This window comes from Microdochium trichocladiopsis (genome assembly GCF_020744255.1).
Source record: "Microdochium trichocladiopsis strain MPI-CAGE-CH-0230 chromosome Unknown B0I36scaffold_11, whole genome shotgun sequence".
Taxonomy (NCBI): Eukaryota; Fungi; Ascomycota; class Sordariomycetes; order Xylariales; family Microdochiaceae; genus Microdochium; species Microdochium trichocladiopsis.
Genome location: NW_025763554.1, coordinates 1,787,758 through 1,806,070, shown reverse-complemented (window position 1 = coordinate 1,806,070; position 18,313 = coordinate 1,787,758). Strand labels below are relative to the sequence as shown.

General features: G+C 57.6%; 6 protein-coding genes across 6 annotated transcripts; 3 read left to right on the top strand and 3 right to left on the bottom strand.

The window, feature by feature from the left end:
* Window positions 1–159: 159 nt before the first annotated feature.
* Window positions 160–2,381, top strand: B0I36DRAFT_40665 (nitrogen permease regulator 2-domain-containing protein). Its single transcript, XM_046161822.1, has 2 exons — window positions 160–891; window positions 950–2,381. The coding sequence occupies exons 1-2, from the start codon at window positions 381–383 to the stop codon at window positions 2,236–2,238; spliced, it is 1,800 nt and encodes a 599-aa protein (XP_046006813.1). The 5' UTR covers window positions 160–380; the 3' UTR covers window positions 2,239–2,381.
* Window positions 2,382–2,960: 579 nt separating this feature from the next.
* On the bottom strand, window positions 2,961–4,172 carry B0I36DRAFT_253026 (cytidylyltransferase; the record flags this gene model as incomplete). The annotated part of the gene is made up of 1 exon (XM_046150724.1): window positions 2,961–4,172. One exon carries the CDS (start codon window positions 4,170–4,172, stop codon window positions 2,961–2,963), a length of 1,212 nt encoding a protein of 403 aa, XP_046006812.1.
* Window positions 4,173–5,188: 1,016 nt separating this feature from the next.
* B0I36DRAFT_435829 (WD domain-containing protein) lies at window positions 5,189–7,656 on the top strand. The gene is made up of 3 exons (XM_046162787.1): window positions 5,189–6,215; window positions 6,282–6,882; window positions 6,945–7,656. The coding sequence occupies exons 1-3, from the start codon at window positions 5,466–5,468 to the stop codon at window positions 7,421–7,423; spliced, it is 1,830 nt and encodes a 609-aa protein (XP_046006811.1). The 5' UTR covers window positions 5,189–5,465; the 3' UTR covers window positions 7,424–7,656.
* On the bottom strand, window positions 7,572–9,331 carry B0I36DRAFT_40652 (zeta-crystallin). Its single transcript, XM_046161815.1, has 4 exons — window positions 9,129–9,331; window positions 8,942–9,049; window positions 8,141–8,815; window positions 7,572–8,025 (listed from the first exon to the last, which is right to left on the bottom strand). Exons 1-4 carry the CDS (start codon window positions 9,159–9,161, stop codon window positions 7,720–7,722), a joined length of 1,122 nt encoding a protein of 373 aa, XP_046006810.1. The 5' UTR covers window positions 9,162–9,331; the 3' UTR covers window positions 7,572–7,719.
* A 260-nt stretch (window positions 9,332–9,591) lies between these two features.
* On the top strand, window positions 9,592–13,370 carry B0I36DRAFT_277164 (uncharacterized protein). Its single transcript, XM_046151409.1, has 2 exons — window positions 9,592–10,091; window positions 10,215–13,370. Exons 1-2 carry the CDS (start codon window positions 9,825–9,827, stop codon window positions 13,035–13,037), a joined length of 3,090 nt encoding a protein of 1,029 aa, XP_046006809.1. The 5' UTR covers window positions 9,592–9,824; the 3' UTR covers window positions 13,038–13,370.
* Window positions 13,371–14,188: 818 nt separating this feature from the next.
* Window positions 14,189–16,391, bottom strand: B0I36DRAFT_40616 (major facilitator superfamily domain-containing protein). Its single transcript, XM_046161807.1, has 5 exons — window positions 15,695–16,391; window positions 15,600–15,639; window positions 15,118–15,493; window positions 14,622–15,025; window positions 14,189–14,477 (listed from the first exon to the last, which is right to left on the bottom strand). Exons 1-5 carry the CDS (start codon window positions 16,168–16,170, stop codon window positions 14,313–14,315), a joined length of 1,461 nt encoding a protein of 486 aa, XP_046006808.1. The 5' UTR covers window positions 16,171–16,391; the 3' UTR covers window positions 14,189–14,312.
* Window positions 16,392–18,313: the final 1,922 nt, after the last annotated feature.

The following is an 18,313-nucleotide window of genomic DNA, read 5'->3' as shown; positions in this document are numbered from 1 at the left end:
TGTTTGGGGTCGAAGCGTATCGTCAAGACAACGTGTGGGTGGCAGGGATGCCATATACTGGATAAATGCATCTCAAATGCCGCTACCGGGGTGCCGCTGGTCGCAACCACCCTCAAGGCAACTTGCGATCCTGCCATGAACAGCTTCTAACAACGAAAACATATGTCTACGGCAGCATTCTAGATCTCCCGCGTCCGGCAATTAGCCGTCACAAAATGGCATCCCCGGTGTAGACGGTGATCGGTAATGCCTGACGCTTGTTTCCGAGGCGCCGCTCCTCTGAGCGGATCTCTACCACTTCTTAGATAACGTAGCCTGCCGCGAATGGTCTTAGACCACGCCATCACCAGAAGCCTGTGCACTTGCGGCCTGCCATCAGGATGATCCAGTGCATTTTCTACGCCCGGTTCCTGCCGCAGGAGGGCACGAGCATCGTGGCCCAGTCGCCGCCGGGGTGCATGGTGGCGTCCGAGTCGTCGCCCAACGCCAAGCCGCCGCTCCTCGACTTTGACATTATCCAGGAGTACATTATCCCGCGCAAGGCCTTCTTCAACCGCTTCATGACGGTCAACTCGCCCGACGGCAAGTACTCGGTCCTCGGCTTCCCCGTGTCCATCCCGCATGAGCGCTACCACCGCAACGAGTTCATCTTCAACTTTGGCATCGTCGTCGACGCCGATGCGGACCAGATTCCCTACGAGCGCCTCGTCCGCCGGCTGGCCGTCACCTTTGCCGAGATGGAAAGGCAGACGGGCTATCTCAGCTCTGCCGTCAACACGGCCGACGGCGAGGGTGCTGTCGTGACGGACAGCGGGCGGCGACCCATCGAGAGCCTGCTGGAGATTGTCAAGGAGGACCTGAACAACTACGGAGAGTGCATGATTCCTGTTGGTGCGTAGACTCAGAGACTCGTTGTCCCAAAACTAGTGCGTGCTAACAGTATACCAAGACGACGTCAACACGCTCAACATGAAGCTCTTCCCCCACCACCCCAAACCCGCTCCAGTCAAGGGCTGGCACGTCCCTGTGCCCAAGATGAAGCTGGCCGACCTTGTAGACCCAACGTGGGATCTTACCCTACAGAAGATCATCCCCTTTGTCGACGGGGTGAATGACGTCCGCCGGATTGCCTGGCTGGCCGATGTGTCCCTGCCGCTGACTCAGACAGCGCTGCAGCACCTGCTCTACTACGACACAATCCTGCTGCTCGACATGTTCTTCTTTGGCAGCTGCTACGCCCCGAGGCCGGGGATCCACGACTTCATTGCGAACCGCGACGATATTGTCGAGGAGTGCGCAAACTACGTGTGCCTGTCCTCCCTCGAGCGCCCCGGCACGACCGGGTCCGGCAGCAGAAGCGGCGGCGGTGGTAGCAGCTCCGCCATCCCGGAGTCGTCCCCAGAGACCCCGACTCGCTCAACCGGCGGGAAATCGCAACAACATGGCCAAGCACAAACATCATCCACAAGAGGAGAGGCATCGACCACCTCCCCTCACCAAATCAGAAACACATCCTCCTCCTCCGCCTCCTCCTCAGCAAACCGACCGCCCACCACCACCACCGGCCCCTTCTCAGGCAAGGTGTCCAACTACCAGCTCATCCGCCTGCTCACAACCTTCTGCGTCGGCCGCAGCGTGATGGAGTGGATCAAGCTGCACCACGACGCCGGGTTCGACGTGCTCGCGCACATCGACGTCCGCCGCCTCGTCCAGTTCGGCGTCATCAAGGGCCTGCTGTACCGCGTGCACAAGTACGTCGTCTCCAAGCAGTACCTCGCCATGCTCGCCTCGGGCCAGGCCCGCCCCGCCGCCGCCGCCACCGACCTCTCCGGGCACGGGAACATGCAGGAGGACGTGTATGCGGACAATGTCACCGCCGTGGACCCGGATGATGTCGACATGAATGACGAGGACACTGCCGCCATGGACCCGCAGGGGCAGTTCCGCCACGGGTCCATCTCCGCGAGGGGGGAAGGAGGAGGAGGAGCAGAAGGGGAGAGCGGTGCGCCGTTGACGAGGCGCCGGTCCTCGCAGCTCCAGAAGCAGCAGGAGCGGCAGAAGCAGTCCCAGCAGCAGTCGGCAAACTTCCGCATGGGCGACCCGCTGCAAAAGTACACGGACGGGTGTCACAGCTTCGACCAGATCATCACGGAGCAGAACCTGACAGACGCCGAGATTATGGAGAGGCTTAAGAGGCTGCAGGCGCCGACGGGGGACTTGGCGGTGTTTTATCGTTGAATGGAAGGTATGGAAATGGATTTGGGGTCTGCATGGTGATACCACTCGGGTTGGCTAAACAACGATGCACCCATCGTGTCATTTGACTACCTGATCATCGTGCTGAAATCAGTGCGTTGAGCTGATTGGGATATATGTATGAATACCCATCATATAGTATTAAGGTGTGAGCATCCTTGACAAAATAAGAATAAAAATGCTCGTGTTTGAAAACTAGGGACCGCATCGCGAGAGAGACTTGGCGAACAATGAACCGTCGCTCAGGAGAAGATTGCAGACGCACACATGGTTCTTCGATGTGGTGGTTCGCCGAAGCAGCTGTGTCATGCTGCAGAATTTGGGTATCATGGACAGCTATCGCCCCATTGCACGACGGCTTTGTTAGCTAGATCTTCTCCAACACCTCCTAGCTTGTTGGAAGCCGGCAACGAAGGCTATTTCCGCAGGCTCGTTGTCATATTTCATCAGATCCGTCACCCGCCCAGAGCATTAGTCGCCAAGACGAATGCGATATGGCTCATAACTCTTGTCCTCGACAGGGAGCGGAAGTAACAGGCATGGCGGAACTCCTGGGACCGCTCGCGACAACCTCAACACATGCCCAATCCTCTTGTTACGATCGCAAGCCGGCCTAGCAGTTACATGGCAGGGGACGGACAATTGTGTTTGCGGAGCGCTCGCAACTTCCAGGCAATATGTATCATTGCGCTATCGCCATTTCTTCAAATCCGAGACTCGGCCTTTTTCCTCCGGATAGCCGTGCTGCTGATCTTGGTGGAATAATCTTCAGTCTTTGTGGGTGTGTCACTGATTTCTTCCGCGTCGAGCACATCAACCTCGAAGATTTCTAGAGGATGCCAGCCAAGCTTTTGGCGCTCCGTGTTGACCGCATTACCTCCTGCCCTCGTCTCCCCAGAAACAACGAGCACGTCCATTTCCTGCTGGCGTGTGGTGGGCCCAAAAGCGTCCTGAATCATGACACATTCAACCTCGATCGTGCCATTGCGGAAGATGCCAGTCATGCGGCCATCCTCGGCGATCGTTTTGGGCTCTTCCGTTTCTGGGTCGCCGTCGTCTGATACTTGCAGGAGCGAGTTGAGAAACTTGAGAACATGGGTCGCCCGAAGGTCCCAAGACTGCACAAACTCGGCGTACTTCTTCTGCTTGAGAAGCTCGTCTCCCGTGATGCCCACGATGAAGCGACACGGCTTCGACGATTGCTGTCGAGGGACCTTAAGCAGGAAGACAGCCGCCGTTAGCAGTAACTTGTGGCCTGGATGCAGGTGGTCGAAGGTGCCCCCGAGACAGACAATTGGCACCGTCTTGGTCTGCGGGGCCGTCCTTTCAGCCTGGGCAGCCTGTAGATTCAACGTGACACCTCCTTCGATTACGACTAGCTGGTCCTGTCGCAAGGTTTTGCGACCCTCAGCTAAGCGTTGGAAGGAGCTGAGCAGCTCGTAGCCCTGCTCGTTGTCCACATGGAAGATGCGATCCCAGGAATGGTGCGTTGCGGCAAACGTCTCAAGGTCCGTGACTATGGTTCCATTGTGCCTGATGAAGGGTTTGGCCTGGCCATGCTGGCTGCCCACTTCATGGTCCACGAGAATCACACGGGCATCCACAGATCCTGGGCCGGCATTGACCTCGGTCGCGATATCGTGTTTTGCACAGATGACAGAGATAATGCTGTAGAGGCCGGCCACGAGGTGCTGCGCGTCAGCCCACGACACTGTGCTCTCGCCCGAAGAAGCACCTGGTAACAGAAAAGGTGCTGCGACGACGATGACAAGCGTTGCACCAGCCTGTTTGTTCTGGAGTTTGGTGATCGCGGATGTGAGGGGCGGCCGGTACGCCGCATTGAGAGCTAGCCGGTCGGCCGGATTAGGCGGCGCAGGGAGCAGCAGGAGGGACGGGCGGCCCTTGGGAGAGGCCATGGCTGGTAGCGTTGGCCCTGGCGAGCAGGAACTCGGCTCCTGGGTTGCGAATTATCTTACGAATGAGCTTTGGATGGAGATTGGGGATTAGGCGTAAGCTGTTCAGCACTGGATGTCACTAGGGGACTGAGGGTAATATATCAGGAAGCTGCGGAGTCATGCTCTGGGCGTCGCCGCTCCGCAACGGCGTGCAACTTCCTCGGCTCTGGGCAGGCAGGTCACGCAAGGCAAGGGGTGGCGCCAGCCGTGGCAGCATCGGATGACGTCTTACCTCTGACGCGGATTGCGACAGGATCTTGTCCAAGCAGCGGCGGCGGCAACTCAGAGCAGGGCCAACTGGATCGGCTTTATCATGTAGATAGCTGGATCTGTCTATCTCTGAGGTATCTGTCGACGTCTCAAAGAATTGATGGCAGAAGGCGGGCGGGCAACAGCGGACAGACACTTCATTGATTGACTCGTTCCTTCCGCGGGAAGCCGGGCGCCAGGCAGTGGGGTTTTGGAGCCCGCCCTCCCATTGCATTGCTGCGAGGCAGTTCGCGGGGCAATGATATGCCTCGCTGCAGCACCACACACCATGCAGCAGACCACCGCACATCAGCACCAGTCATTGCTGCATCCATTAGGGCAAATGGTTGCCTTGCTGATCGATACGTGATATCAGACAGTTTTGGCTTCTCTGCAACTCATACTGCCAAGGCTGGTGAGGTCAAAGCTGCGTCGATGGGAAACCTAGTCACAAGAAGTGAGGAATCAAGGTGCTATCCATTTGTATTCTATGGCAGGCGACGTGCGTGTGCCCGTCAAAGCGCCGCCTAGAATTATCTGCTTCCACACAGATGCGCCCTGACCAAGTCAACGGCGGCGTCTAGTTTGTCTCCAATGCGACCCTGGACTGGCTGGGTGGCGGGCTGGCGAGCTCTTTGGGCGCCGCAAGCACTCGAGCATCAACGCCCAATCGCCGCTGGTGCCCACTTGCGGCTCAGCCCGCCGCGCTTCCCCCTCTTCGCCTGTCCCAGCCTCCAAGCCAGCATCCTGCCTTCGCATGCAGGACAGCAGACTTTGAGTCGCCCTTGTCCACACCAATCTCGTACCGTCTCAGTGCTCGCTCCCAGTCGCTTGCTGCCCGTCGGTCTCGTCAGCCACGCTGCCAGCATTGGTTCAGGCACAACCAGCTGCGCTGTTCCGCCCGCTTCTCCGTGTGTCTCTCGCGCCCAGCCTGCCCACGCGCCCCTCTCGCCGCCCTCACGATAACGACCGCCACACCTCCTTCGCCAACCCAGCACCGCGGCCATGAATCCCCCAGGGCAGAGTGGCCAGTACGGCATCCCGCGGAGGACCAACACATACTCGGGCCAGCACGACGAGCTGCACATGTCGCCCGGGGCTCAGGGTGCCAGGGACTACGGCAAGCTCGACCCGGCTTCTGCCCAGGCTGGCGGCTCGCCTTACCATCATCAGCAAGGCGGCTCCAACGTCCCCAATGTCTTACAACCCGCTGGAGGCCTAAGTGCCGGCGCCCGACCGTCGGCCGCATCCGCCAACACTGCTCCCTCCCTGCCCACCATGTCGGGCTCCATCCAGCACCAGTCCATGTCTCCGAACGAGTACACCTCGCCCTCCAAGCCGCCGCAACTCAACATGTCCCATAGCTACTCGCGCTCCAGCCCGGCCGCTGGTTACGACGGCCCTGCTTCTGGTGGCTACTCGCCCTACGCGCCCACGACCCCTGGCGGCTCCTCGATGGCTGGACCGTCGCAGTACATGTCGCCCCCCGATCCCAAACACGGCACTCCAGGTTCTCAGCGGAACATCACCAATGCGCCCTTGGGACTCGCCGACATTCGACCCCGCGCAGACTCGAGCTTGTCAGATGGGCCTCAGGGCACTTCCGGATACGAGCTTGCCAATGTCCAACCATCAGCGAGCAACTATGTGGCGCCTTGGGCCCTGTACGCCTTCGACTGGTGCAAGTGGGCGCCGCAGGGCAAAGGCGCCGGGAAAGTTGCCATCGGAAGCTACCTCGAAGATGGACACAACTTTGTAGGTTCAGGGCTTTCGCTGACTGGAGTCGCCAGTTTTATTTACCAAAGCTGACTGTAACAACAGATTCAAATCCTCGATACCCAAGTCGTCAGCACTCCACCTGAACTCTACACGCCCGGCTCGTCCAAGTACAGCCTCGAGTTCACAAAGGTTGCGGAAGCCACCCACTCCTACCCAGTGACTCGCCTGTTATGGGAACCTCCTTCGTCAACAAAGCAGACGACAGACCTGCTAGCGACCTCTGGCGACCACCTGAGGCTGTGGTCCCTCCCTTCAGACGGCCAGGCCTCGTACTCGAACTCGATCAACAACAAGGCTGCGACAAACGCAGCAACGACAAAGCTGACGCCTTTGGCTTTGCTGTCGAACTCGAAAACACCTGATCACACTGCTCCCCTGACGTCTCTGGACTGGAACACCGTCTCTCCGAGCTTGATTATCACATCAAGCATTGATACGACCTGCACCATCTGGGACATTCCCTCCCTCACAGCCAAGACGCAGCTGATTGCCCACGACAAAGAAGTCTATGATGTTCGGTTCTGTGCGCATAGCGTGGATGTCTTTGTCAGCTGTGGGCAAGACGGCAGTGTACGTATGTTCGACCTCCGCAGTTTGGAGCACAGCACCATCATCTACGAACCAACGGCCAAGGACGACAGAGGTAAGTCAGACACTCCCTTTCGATTGTGTCTTTCCTATAATCTAACATGATATGCACTTGAGATGCCAATGGTGGAAGGATCAGTCCTACCCTGGCGCAACAGACCATGTCCAACGCGCCGCCTCTGCTTCGTCTGGCCACCTCGCCGCACGATACTCATCTTCTCGCTACATTCGCGGCCGAGACAAACATCATCCGGATTCTCGACGTGCGGCAGCCCGGTCAGGCTCTGCTCGAGCTGCGTGGGCATGGTGGTAACGTCAACTCGGTGGAATGGTCACCAAACAGACGTGGCCTGCTTGCATCTGGTGGCGATGACAGCCAAGTCCTGCTATGGGACCTCATGAACAGCACACCTATGACCGGTGGTGGTACGAATGGCACCCCTGGGTCTACGGACAAGCATCTGTCCCCAGTGGCCAGCTGGCAGTGCGACTACGAGGTGGGCAACGTTGGCTGGGCGCCTCATCTTGCCAATGGCGATGCCGGGGACTGGCTTGGTGTGAGTGGCGGTCGGGGAGTGTGGGGAGTCAAGATATAGGAGGCCTGAGAGTATAGTCAAGCGGCAAGACCAGCTCGTGAAGTTGCGGATTGATCGACGACGCGTAAGCCTGTCACTCCTGATACATGCATTTTCATAGCACGGCGTTATGGTATAGCACGAGAGACCGCGGTGAGTTCTGGAGAGGCAATTTTCGAAAGGGCCACAAAAGCACGGCATGAAAATTAGATTATAGCAGGCGAAATGAAACACGTCAAGGGAGAAGTTGGGGTATGCTTGTGTTGATCTTGTTGGGATGGCATGTCGCCAGCAGCTTGGCGACTAGCCCTCGCTCGTCATAATTTCGCTTTTTGCCCCTTTTCCCGCTCTGGATCGTGGCCACTATCACTCCGACCGCGACGGTCCCCATTGCTGGCCGCTACAAAAGCTGCGTCGCTGTTGGGATGTACCTGAATTACTGCTTTACCCCAGACTCTGCGGCTGGCAATATCTTTCAATGCCTGTGGGACACTTGCAAGACCGCGGTACTCGCGATCAGTGTAGACTGCCGGTCTAATCTTGCCGCTATTGATCAGAGGCCATAGTTGGGACCAGATCTTTGCTTTCTCTTCTGGGTATCGACGGAGGGACTCTCCGTATCGCTGAAGAGGTGTCAGCATTTGCACACCCATTGACTTAAAACCTTGGTCCTGTGTTTGACATGGCAGAAGCACGGGTGGAAGGGAACTACACCCAGGGATGGAAGGAAAAGCTCACATATCCTATGATCGAGACTTGCTTCAGCAGCACCTTGTTCATCTTGACGCCCTCCATGTTCCCCTCGCGCCCCGCGAATCCGACGACGAGAACCTTCCCGCGGTGCGCGACACACTTGAGGCTCTGGTCCACGAGTCCGACGCTGTCGAAGACGACATCCACGCCGGCGCCGCGGGTAAGCGCGAGCACTTCCTCCCACCACTTTGGATTCGCCGTGTAGTCGACACACTTCCTCGCCCCGAATGACTCGGCGACGCGGCACTTCTCCGCCGACCCGGCGGTGCCAATGACCGTGCATCCCAGCGCGGAGGCAATCTGCACGGCTGCCAACCCCAATCCGCCCGCCGCGGCATGGACAAGGACCGTCTGTCCGGGCTTCAGGCCTCCCGCAGAGTCGAGCGCGCCGTAGCTCACGGGCAGTGTGGCCGCGAGACCGGCGGCGTCTGCAAAGGACCAGGAGTCCGGGACCCGGTGCAGGGAGGATGAAGCTAGAGAGGAGGCTGGGTAGAGGATGTACTCGGCGTAGGCGCCCGAGAAGTCACCCAGGACCCGGTCGCCTGGGGAGAATGTGGTGGTGAGGGATTTTGGCACGGAGATCATTGTGCCGGAGAACTCGAGGCCCAACGTGAATGGTGGTTTCATGTGGCGGAGGTTATTTTGGTGCTTGCCTCTTGCCTTTACAATCCGTTGATATTAGCAGAAAGAACTCGGGGTGTTGTTTGCATATATGAGGCATATCTGGTGTTTATGAAGACCAAGTGGTTTGTTTTTGATGAAGAGATATGTCGGGTTTCGACTTACATAGAGCGTGTCTACGAAGTTGACACCAGCAGCGTGGACTTGGATAAGAACTTCATCGTCGTTGGGCACCGGTCTGGGCACCTCACTGACTTTTACGTCATCGTAGCTCTTGTCCGGTTGTAGTCAGCGTCAATATTGCTTCAAGGTGTGACACTGGGAACTGCTCGGAGTTGAAACTGGCACTTACATCAACAAAGTTGTTGATGACGACGGCTTTCATACTGATTTGGGCAACACAATGATTTCAAGTCATAAAGATCGGCAGATCTGAATTTCTCAGACTGTTTGTGGATAGTCGATTGTTTCCGTGTCCCTTCGAAGAGGAATATCAACCTGGAATATGTCTCCCGGAGGCAGTGGAGGGCACCATCGGCCGAGGTTGTATCCACTTTGGTGTAAGTTGGGGCCGGGCGGCGCCAGACAGTGCGGAGACCCCGTCCCTAATATCGTCCAGCAGCACCAGCCACAAATTACAAGGTGGCCCGCTGCTCAGCAGCAGACCCGCGCCACTATGTGGCTGCCACTGTTCAGCACGACTCAGCACTCGCAGTGACCAGGGGACCCCAGTCGCGGCTGAGGTAATCCTGCATCGGCGTCGCCCTTTCGACCCATTTATTGTCTGAGCACGTTGCACGGCGCGACAGTCAAGCCATCAAGAAAGCTTGCTGGCCGAGACCTCTGACCTTCTGCGCCCTTTCCCTTTCCACCTTCATCCCAGCTCCTCCCACATCAGCAATCACCAGCTCCTCAGGCGCTGCCGTCAAGCCTCATCCACGACAGACTTGGCTTGTTCCCAATTCCTCCGCCAAGAACAGGCCAGCTTCCCTCCCCCCAGACCCAAAGGCCTGTGCACGGCGAGGGAGCCCTCGTTCTCGCCGCGACAATGAGCGACCGGCGCGACCACTCCGACTCGGAGGACGAGGAAGACTTCAACCCGGCGCCTGCCAACTACAGCGACGACGAGGGAGATGAAGTCCAGGATGACTCGCCGAAGCGCTCGAGGAAATCGCCCTCGCCAGCTCGGAAGCCTGCTGCCAACGACGACGATGACGATGACCAAATAGACGAGGACGAGGACGACGATGAGGGCGGCGGTGGTGGCGATGATGATGACGAGGATGACGAAGATGACGAAGATGAGGAGGTACAGGTATGTCTGCCGCCATGGCATCCTTTGCGCCACGGCAAGATGCTTTCAATCAGCATTGGGCTCGGCGCCACGGCTCTGTACAATCGCAAGTTGAAACTGACACCGATGCGCCACTATGTTTAGGGCCACCGACGCAAGCGCCGCAAGGACAAGCGCAATGCCTTCTTCGATATCGAAGCCGAAGTCGACGATGAGGACGAGGGCGAAGACGATGACGAGGCTGCCGAGGAGGTCGAGGGCTTCATCGAGCACGATGAGCCCGAGCTCGCGGAGCAGGGACGGTTCGACGACGATCGACGCCACCGACAACTCGATATGCAGCGAAGCGCCATTACTGCCGAGGAGATCGAGGCCGAGGCCAACGAGTTCCAGCGTAAATATGGTAACCGCCGCCGCGAGGGTGGCATGGCGGAGGCCAACATTGTCCCCCAGCGGCTGTTGCTCCCCAGCGTCGACGACCCCAGCATCTGGGGTGTCCGTTGTAAAGAAGGCAAGGAACGCGAGGTCGTCTTCAACATCATCAAGAAGATGGAGGAGAAGATGGGCACCAAGGACGAGCTTGGCATTACGGCGGCCTTTGAGCGCGGTGGACCGAACTCTGTCATGAAGGGCCTGATCTATGTCGAAGCGCAGCGCCAGACGGACATTCTGAAGGCTCTGGAGGGTATGCTCAACGTGTATCCCCGAACAAAGCTCTTGCTGGTCGACATCAAGGAGATGCCTGATCTGCTAAGGGTGCAGAAGACTCCGTCCCTCGAGCCCGGCACGTGGGTACGCCTGAAGCGGCCCCCGAAGAACGCCGGCGATCTCGCCCAGGTCATGGACGTCACCGAGAACGGCCTCGAGGCTCGTGTACGGTTCATTCCCAGACTCGACTACGGTGTGCGCGACGAGACCCCAGCGAACATGCTTGACGACAAGAAGCGGAAGCGAGCCGTGGCTGGTCCACGCCCGCCTCAGAGACTCTTCAGCGAGGCAGAGGCGCGCAAGCGGAATCCTCGTTTCCTGACTGGCAATGCCGTCACTGGCAACTTCTCATACATGGGAGACGACTTTGAGAACGGCTACCAGGTCAAGGACATCAAGATCCAGCTCCTGACGATCAAGGACGTAAATCCGACATTGGAGGAGATCCAGAAGTTCGCCTCGGAAGGCCAGGATGGTGCCGAGATCATCGACCTCAAGTCTATCGCGGCAAGCTTGAAGGAAAGCACATCGAATGTGACCTACCTGCCTGGTGATGTCGTGGAGGTGTACGAAGGAGAGCAAAAGGGCGTCGTCGGTAAAGCAACCAACGTCCAGGCCGACATTGTGACTATGGAGGTCAGCGAGGGCGACCTGAGAGGTCAGGTCATTGAGGTCCCAACCAAGGGCTTGCGAAAGCGCTTCCGGATCGGAGACCACGTCAAGGTCATTGGTGGCAGCAAGTACCGTGACGAGGTCGGTATGGTCGTCAAGATCTCAGAAGACCGCGTGACCCTCTTGACCGACCAGACAACTACGGAAATCACGGTCTTTAGCAAGGACTTGCGCGAGGCCAGTGATATTGGTGGCCAAGGTTCGCTGGGTCAATATGCCCTTCTCGATCTGGTGCAGCTTGACCCGACTACGGTTGGCTGTATCGTCAAGGTCGACCGCGAGTCACTCGTCGTGCTGGATCAGAACGGTGACACTCGCCAGGTCATGCCCTCCCAGATCGCTAACAAGCTGCCACGACGGAAACTTGCTGTTGCAGCCGATCGCAACGGCTCCGAAATTCGTCCCGACGATGTGGTCAAGGAGTCTGGCGGCATGGGCAGGCAAGGAAAGATCCTGCACATTCACCGCACGTTTGTGTTCTGTCATACTCATGCTACGAACGAGAACGCTGGTATTTTTGTCTCGCGGACAAGCAACGTAGCGACCATTTCCGCCAAGGGTGGTCGTGTCAATGCAACGGCCGGTGGCCCAGACTTGTCGGCCATGAATCCTGCCATGAAGCTCCATGGCAACAAGGGCAATATGCCCCCACCAAAGGTTCAGCTCGGCCGTGACAGGCTGATCGGACAGACCGTGACAATAAGAAAAGGTGGCTGGAAGGGTCTGCTCGGCCGTGTCAAAGACACCACGGACACCCACGCCCGCGTCGAGCTGCACACCAAGAGCAAGATCATCAACGTGCCCAAGACCGACATCACAGTTCGCGACACATTTACTGGACGGGAAGTCAAGAACTATGATAGTCGTCGTCCTGGTGGCATGGGCCCGCCTGGCCAGGTCAACCGCGCTCCCGATTGGCAAAATGGTGGAGGCCGTACACCCATGGGAGCTTCCTCTGCCAGAACGCCGGCGTGGAAGACACCATCTGGAGGCGGCGGTCGCACGCCTGCATGGAGCAAGGGCGGCGATGGAGGCCGAACACCAGCCTGGGCCGATGGCTCGCGAACTGTCAACCCATATGATGGAAGCAGGACGTCGTACGGATCAGGTAGCCGGACGCCGGCTTGGCAGTCTGGTGCAAAGACGCCTGCGCCAGGCGACCACTTCGGAGTCGGCTCAAGGACGCCCGCATACAATGGCGCCAGTGGTGATGCGTGGGGAGGTTCAAAGACGCCGTACGGAGCTTCCGCAGCGACGCCTGGCGCAAGTGGTAATGACACTTGGGGCTACACTCCTCGGGACAGCGGCTACGATGCCCCGACGCCAGGCGCTCTGCTGGGAGGACCGACACCTGGACCCATGGACGCCCCCACACCTGGTGGCTACGGTGCACCAACTCCTGGTGCTGCTTTGAACGCGCCCACGCCGGGCGGTGGTTGGGGTGGCGGCTGGGGCGCTGACTCTGCACCGACGCCAGCCGCGGATGCTGCGCCTACGCCAGCAGCAAGCGGATACTACGGCGCGCCTACGCCAGGCGCCTACTCGGCCGAGACCCCGGCCGCTCCGCGGTACGACGACGATGACTGATTGTCAGGCACCACTTGAGTCATTGGGAGTTTGGAATGTGGTGAAATGGTGCTTGGGGAGGTATCTCAGGCAGGAGACGTCGAGAGCAAGTGTCTCCTGAAATTCCTCAAAATAGCATATCCGCAAAGAACAGACAGGAGTTTTTCCATCGCGTTTTTTCTTGAGACCGGGCGCTTATTTTTTGTGCCGAGGTTTCTAATTTCACTCAAGTGTACTTTTACCAAAAGGGCGAGGGAGACAACGCACACACACAGAGAGACAGACAGACATTTACAACTGAACAATCATAATCGCGCGAGGCGTTATACTTGAAGCATATTTTTATTCTGGAACTCGTCATGTGAGGTTCACTTGGTTTCTCGCCGTGATGAGTGATTCATGTTTTTCGCGAAGAGTTTGTTGCCGATTGTTCTTGTAAGTTTAAACGGAGTAGTGCGCGAGGTAGGGTCTTTCCTGAAACGAGGAGAATGGGCGATCGGGAGAATGCCCGTCGCAAACCGGTTCTTGGACACTCGTACTTTGGTTACGGCTTGTATTTACAGTACCTGATATATATTGTTTTTTCAATGATATGTCAGCTGTCGTCTACCGCTGTTGAATCGTTTGGTAATGAACTATTCCGTTGAGAAAAGGATCATGGATTGCGTAACGAGATACTTGTGTGGATTTGAAAGCATGAGGAAGTGGCTAGACCAAGACCACAGGGGAAGAAAAAAAAAAGGAAAAAAAAAGAGAAGCCAGGAAAACCCAGTAGAGTAAGAGAGAGGATAAGCAGGCTCTATCAAAACTTGAGTCATGCAATTTCTCTCATTCTTAGCCGTATAGATGCACTGCTGTGCTTATTTATTCTTAGGCTTAGGTTCCTGCATCATGTATCGGAATGACGACGCCCATATAGCTGTATCCGGGACCCGGTCACGGCCGACACCAAAGTTGAGGTACCGAACACTCTCAGTGTCTTCGTTGGGCAATAACAAGCCAAGAGCTTTCTCCATGCCGTGATGAGATGAATCGCAGGGGAGAGGCATATATTTGATCCTGGGTATGAGTTTGTGCGAGGCTCCTTCGCGAGCCTTCTGGTCTGTAGAGGCGATATGATTTTTAGGATAGATTTGACGGAGACCAAGAACAAGAATTTACTTCCTTTGACGGCTTTTACATCCAAGGGAGAAAGGACGTCTCTTTGTTCTTCCTCTTATCCTCCAACCAGTCTCCTTATTGTGACTTTATCCACTGCTTTGAAGCGTTTCCCTCACAAAGTCTCAAAAACGTCTCTCAAATCGTCCAGCGATACCCCTCCATTCCGTCAATGACCCGTTTCCCCTCGTCCGCCTGCTTGTTCTGCCGGCGGAGCACCAGGATCGACACGGACGCCGCGACCACGGCGGCGATGCAGATGGCCATGACGGCCATGATGCCGGGGAAGTAATTCGGGGCGTCCTGTTTTTTATCCCCGTTGCACATACGGCGGCGATGTCAGTTCTCTGAAGATCAATCGACTCTCAAACCCGTCAAACTTCACCCAGGGATGAATTCAACTCGTATTTGCGAAAAGGGGGGGGGGCTCTAGTGGGACTAACTAACCTGCTGCCGAAACACCAGCGACGAGTAAATCCCGCCGATCCCGCTCAGGGTGACCATGACGGCCGTGGCCGTCGCGCGCTGGGCGTCCCCGCGGAGGTTGTTCGACTGCCAGGCCAGCGTGGTGACGACGAGGCCGTTGACCCCGGCCTGGCCCAGGAACGTGCCGACGTAGCGTGGGGCCGGGCTGTGGAGGAACCCCGTCATGCACAGGCCCACGATGCCGACGAGCCCTTGGAAGATGACAAAAGGCCCCCGCAGGCGGTACTTGTCTGCGAGCCAGGACACGGCGAGGGCCTCGATGACGGAGAAGAGCGCGGGCGGGGCGGAGAGGATGAAGGCGAGTTCGCGGGAGAAGCCCATCCCGTTCTGGAGGATGATCGGGAGGAAGAAGAGGAAGGCGTAGACTTTTGGTTTTTTTCCGGGGTGTCAGTACGACTTGTACAGAGGGAGGAGTCAAGGTAATGCTGCTCTAAATGGGAAGCAGGAGAAACCTTACCGCCAACAGCACCAGCCATGTACATCAACGAAAACGCCCAGACCTTCCAGTCCGCGAGCGTCTGCCCGACGATTTTTGCCGTGACCTTTTCCCGCGTCTCCTCGACGCCGCCGCGGTCGATGGCCAGGCGCGCGAGCACGAGCTGCTTCTCCTCGGCCGAGAGGAACTTGTTGCGGTGCGAGTCCGGGAAGTCGACGACGACGAACCACGCGACGACCGCGAGGAGGCACGTCAGGGCGCCCTCGATGATGTAGATCCACCGCCAGCCTTTGTAGTGGTGGACGCGGGAGATCTGGACCAGGCCCAGCGCGAGGATGTTGGCAAAGGCGGAGAGGGCGGAGCCGGTCATGAAGAAGATGGCCATGCGCTTCTGGACCTACGGAGGTGATTAGCTTGTTGAGTATTTTCTTGCAAGAATATCTCCTGTCGGGGTTTCCGAGATGGTTTCATCCGTTCTGGCTAGCTTGTTTCGGGATACTCACCTCGAATTTTCGGTACCACGACCCGATCAGATAGATACATCTAACGAAAGGTCAATTCAACGATTCTAGACTTTCCTGGCTTGGTCTCCACTTACCCGGGATAGAAGCCAGCCTCGAAAGCACCCAGGATGGCCCGCAGCACAGCCAAGCTGATCCAATCGTTCAAGAACCCAATTCCTATCGTCACTAGCCCCCAGCTAAAGACGATGAAAGATATCCAGTTCGCAGCGCCAACACGATGAATGATCATGTTCGACGGCAGTTCAAACAACATGTAGCCGATGAAGAAAACGAGAAGGGCGATCGATGCCCGGTTCCCCTGCGCGAGCCCGACGTCGTCGTCGAGCCCCGATATCCGGGCGACGGAGATGTTGCTGCGGTCAATCATGGCGATGGTGTACAACGCGCCGAGCATGGGTAGCAGGCGCAAGTCGACCTTGCGGACAACGCGCTTCTCCAGGGCTGCGTCGACTGCTGGTGGCAGACGGCTGTGGTCCTTGTTCGGGTAGGAGTGCTGCTTGTCTGCCTCGGCGTCGTCGCAGAGCGAGACGGAGGTTTTCGTGTCAGCCATGGCTTGCAGGCACTGACGATAGCTGAAGAGACGATACAGGTCTGAAACAAATGTTCTCTGCGTGGGCGAGCGGAACGAAAGGGTTTGTCAAGAAGATGGCTTGACGCCCGTTTCCGAAGTGGGTGGACTAACAAAGGATGCCACCTGCACGCCGCCCGCTTAAGCTTATCCAATGCACGCAAGCTTATATATCCCAGCCAGCCACTCCAGCAACAGACGGGAAACGCTCTCGGACGACTGCGTGGGCATTTGTCCCGAGCCCGACGACGGTGCCAAGGCCTGGTTGGCCGACAGTCGGGCGACGGGGGGTCAAGCATGGAGTTGCGGGGAAGTTGCTGTGTGGGGAACTGGGGAAGGACGGACCCGCGGGAGTGGCGTGCGGAGTCGGGTGCTTGCCGACCGAGTCCCTTGGCCACCTTTTGATCCGGCATCGGTGAGAAACCACCCGACTTGGTCCGGTGCCTAGCTCTGCCAGACGAGAGATCCCCTGTAGCATCCTAATTAGCGCTCTGCTGTTCACTGCAAGGAAATCTACATCACGGAGGACAGAGGCTGAGGGGGGATCCAAAGCACCGACAAGCCCTCGACAGTGCGTTGATGTCCGGATAACATGAGTGCCTTCGAGTGCCTTCGAGGGCCGCCATAGCAGTCTCAAAGGCTAGCATGAGGCGAGAAAGCAGTCCGAGATACGTAGTTGAGTACGGCCGTGATCTGCAACAAACGCTGGTGCAGACACAGTCAGTCGCCACCTAGCTCTAGGGTCTCGGGCTCAAAACAACAAGCGACACCCATCACAGAGGAGATCGCCCCGTACGACCCAGCAGCCCACAGAAGCGGTCTACCCACTATTGAGCTCTCGAACTGGATGTGTACGACTGTGCATCCGAAGGTTTTCTGCTCGTTCCTCACATGTGTAACGCCGTGCCTAGCAAGAGTGGTCGCCTGGATCTGTAATAGTAGCTTTGCCCGACTCTTGAGCGTGGCCGTTGAAGAAACAACCTCTTCTTGCAATTGCTGCACTCACTCACGTTGCTGAGCGGCATTGCTCCAAGATGGGTCTCTTTGGATCTGACCCCGCTTTCACTATTTTTTTTTTTGGCAGAAGAAGTCATTCGTCAGTCAGCCAGTCGTCCGCCCAGGCAAAACACCAGCAGCACCGGCGACTTGTGCTCTGTTGATCACGGGCGCTGAGGACCAGGCCGGCTCCCGCATACTGCACTACTGGTAATTGATACGCAGCTTTGTGCGTGGGTGAATCATTACGACAAGTCACCCATCCGAACCGAGACAATTTGTTGCTCTGAACAGGCAATTGGCAGCTCTGAACGGGCCACATTGGGCCACTCTCGATCTGCTGGCTCCAGGGGACCTGGGCATATATTCATGGATAGGAACAGTCTGGCTATATGTCTTGTCTAGTCGTTGAGGGTCTACCGTGCGACAGCTCATTCGATGGAAGGTACGATGGACTGGATGCGGATCTCAGTGGCGGCAGGGCTGGCGCTAGCCCTGGACAGGCAGCAGAGCGGAGTGGGACAGGCGTTTGGTTGGCAGGGTTGAGCCACCAGCTAATAATAACCTCGACAGTGCCCCAGTTCACGCTCGCTGGATGGAGGGAGCCCTGGACGAGCAGAAGGCGTCGAGCTGAGACTGCGGGTGCAACATTACATGTGGTGCCCAGCTCTAACATGGCACCACAAGGCGGCGCGTGTCTCTAGCAGTGATGTTTAACCAGCTTAAGGGTGGACTACGGCCAGGCGGGCTTGACAGGAAAACTCTCGAAGGGCTCCAACGCGTGCCCAGGACGTACAGTAGATGGACAAAGTGCGCCGGGGCCTCCTTGGCCACCCCCGATCTGGCCTAGCGCGGCCATGCCAGATGGGCCTTGCGGAGGGCGCGAGCCAGTGGCAGCCAATAGATCTGGCGGGTGGCCCCAGAGATCTCAGCTCGTGGCCAAAGTCCTGAGACTGCAGGGGGGCGCAGGCTTGCCGCGAAGCCGTGGGCATTTTACATAGTAATACCTCAAGGTAAGTAAAGGTAGTGTAGACAGTTCTGTATGCGCATCGATGGGAGGGACGCCGATTACGACCAGACAAACCACATCCTGCGGTCACTGGGCAGTTCCCCGCGCCAGACGACGAGC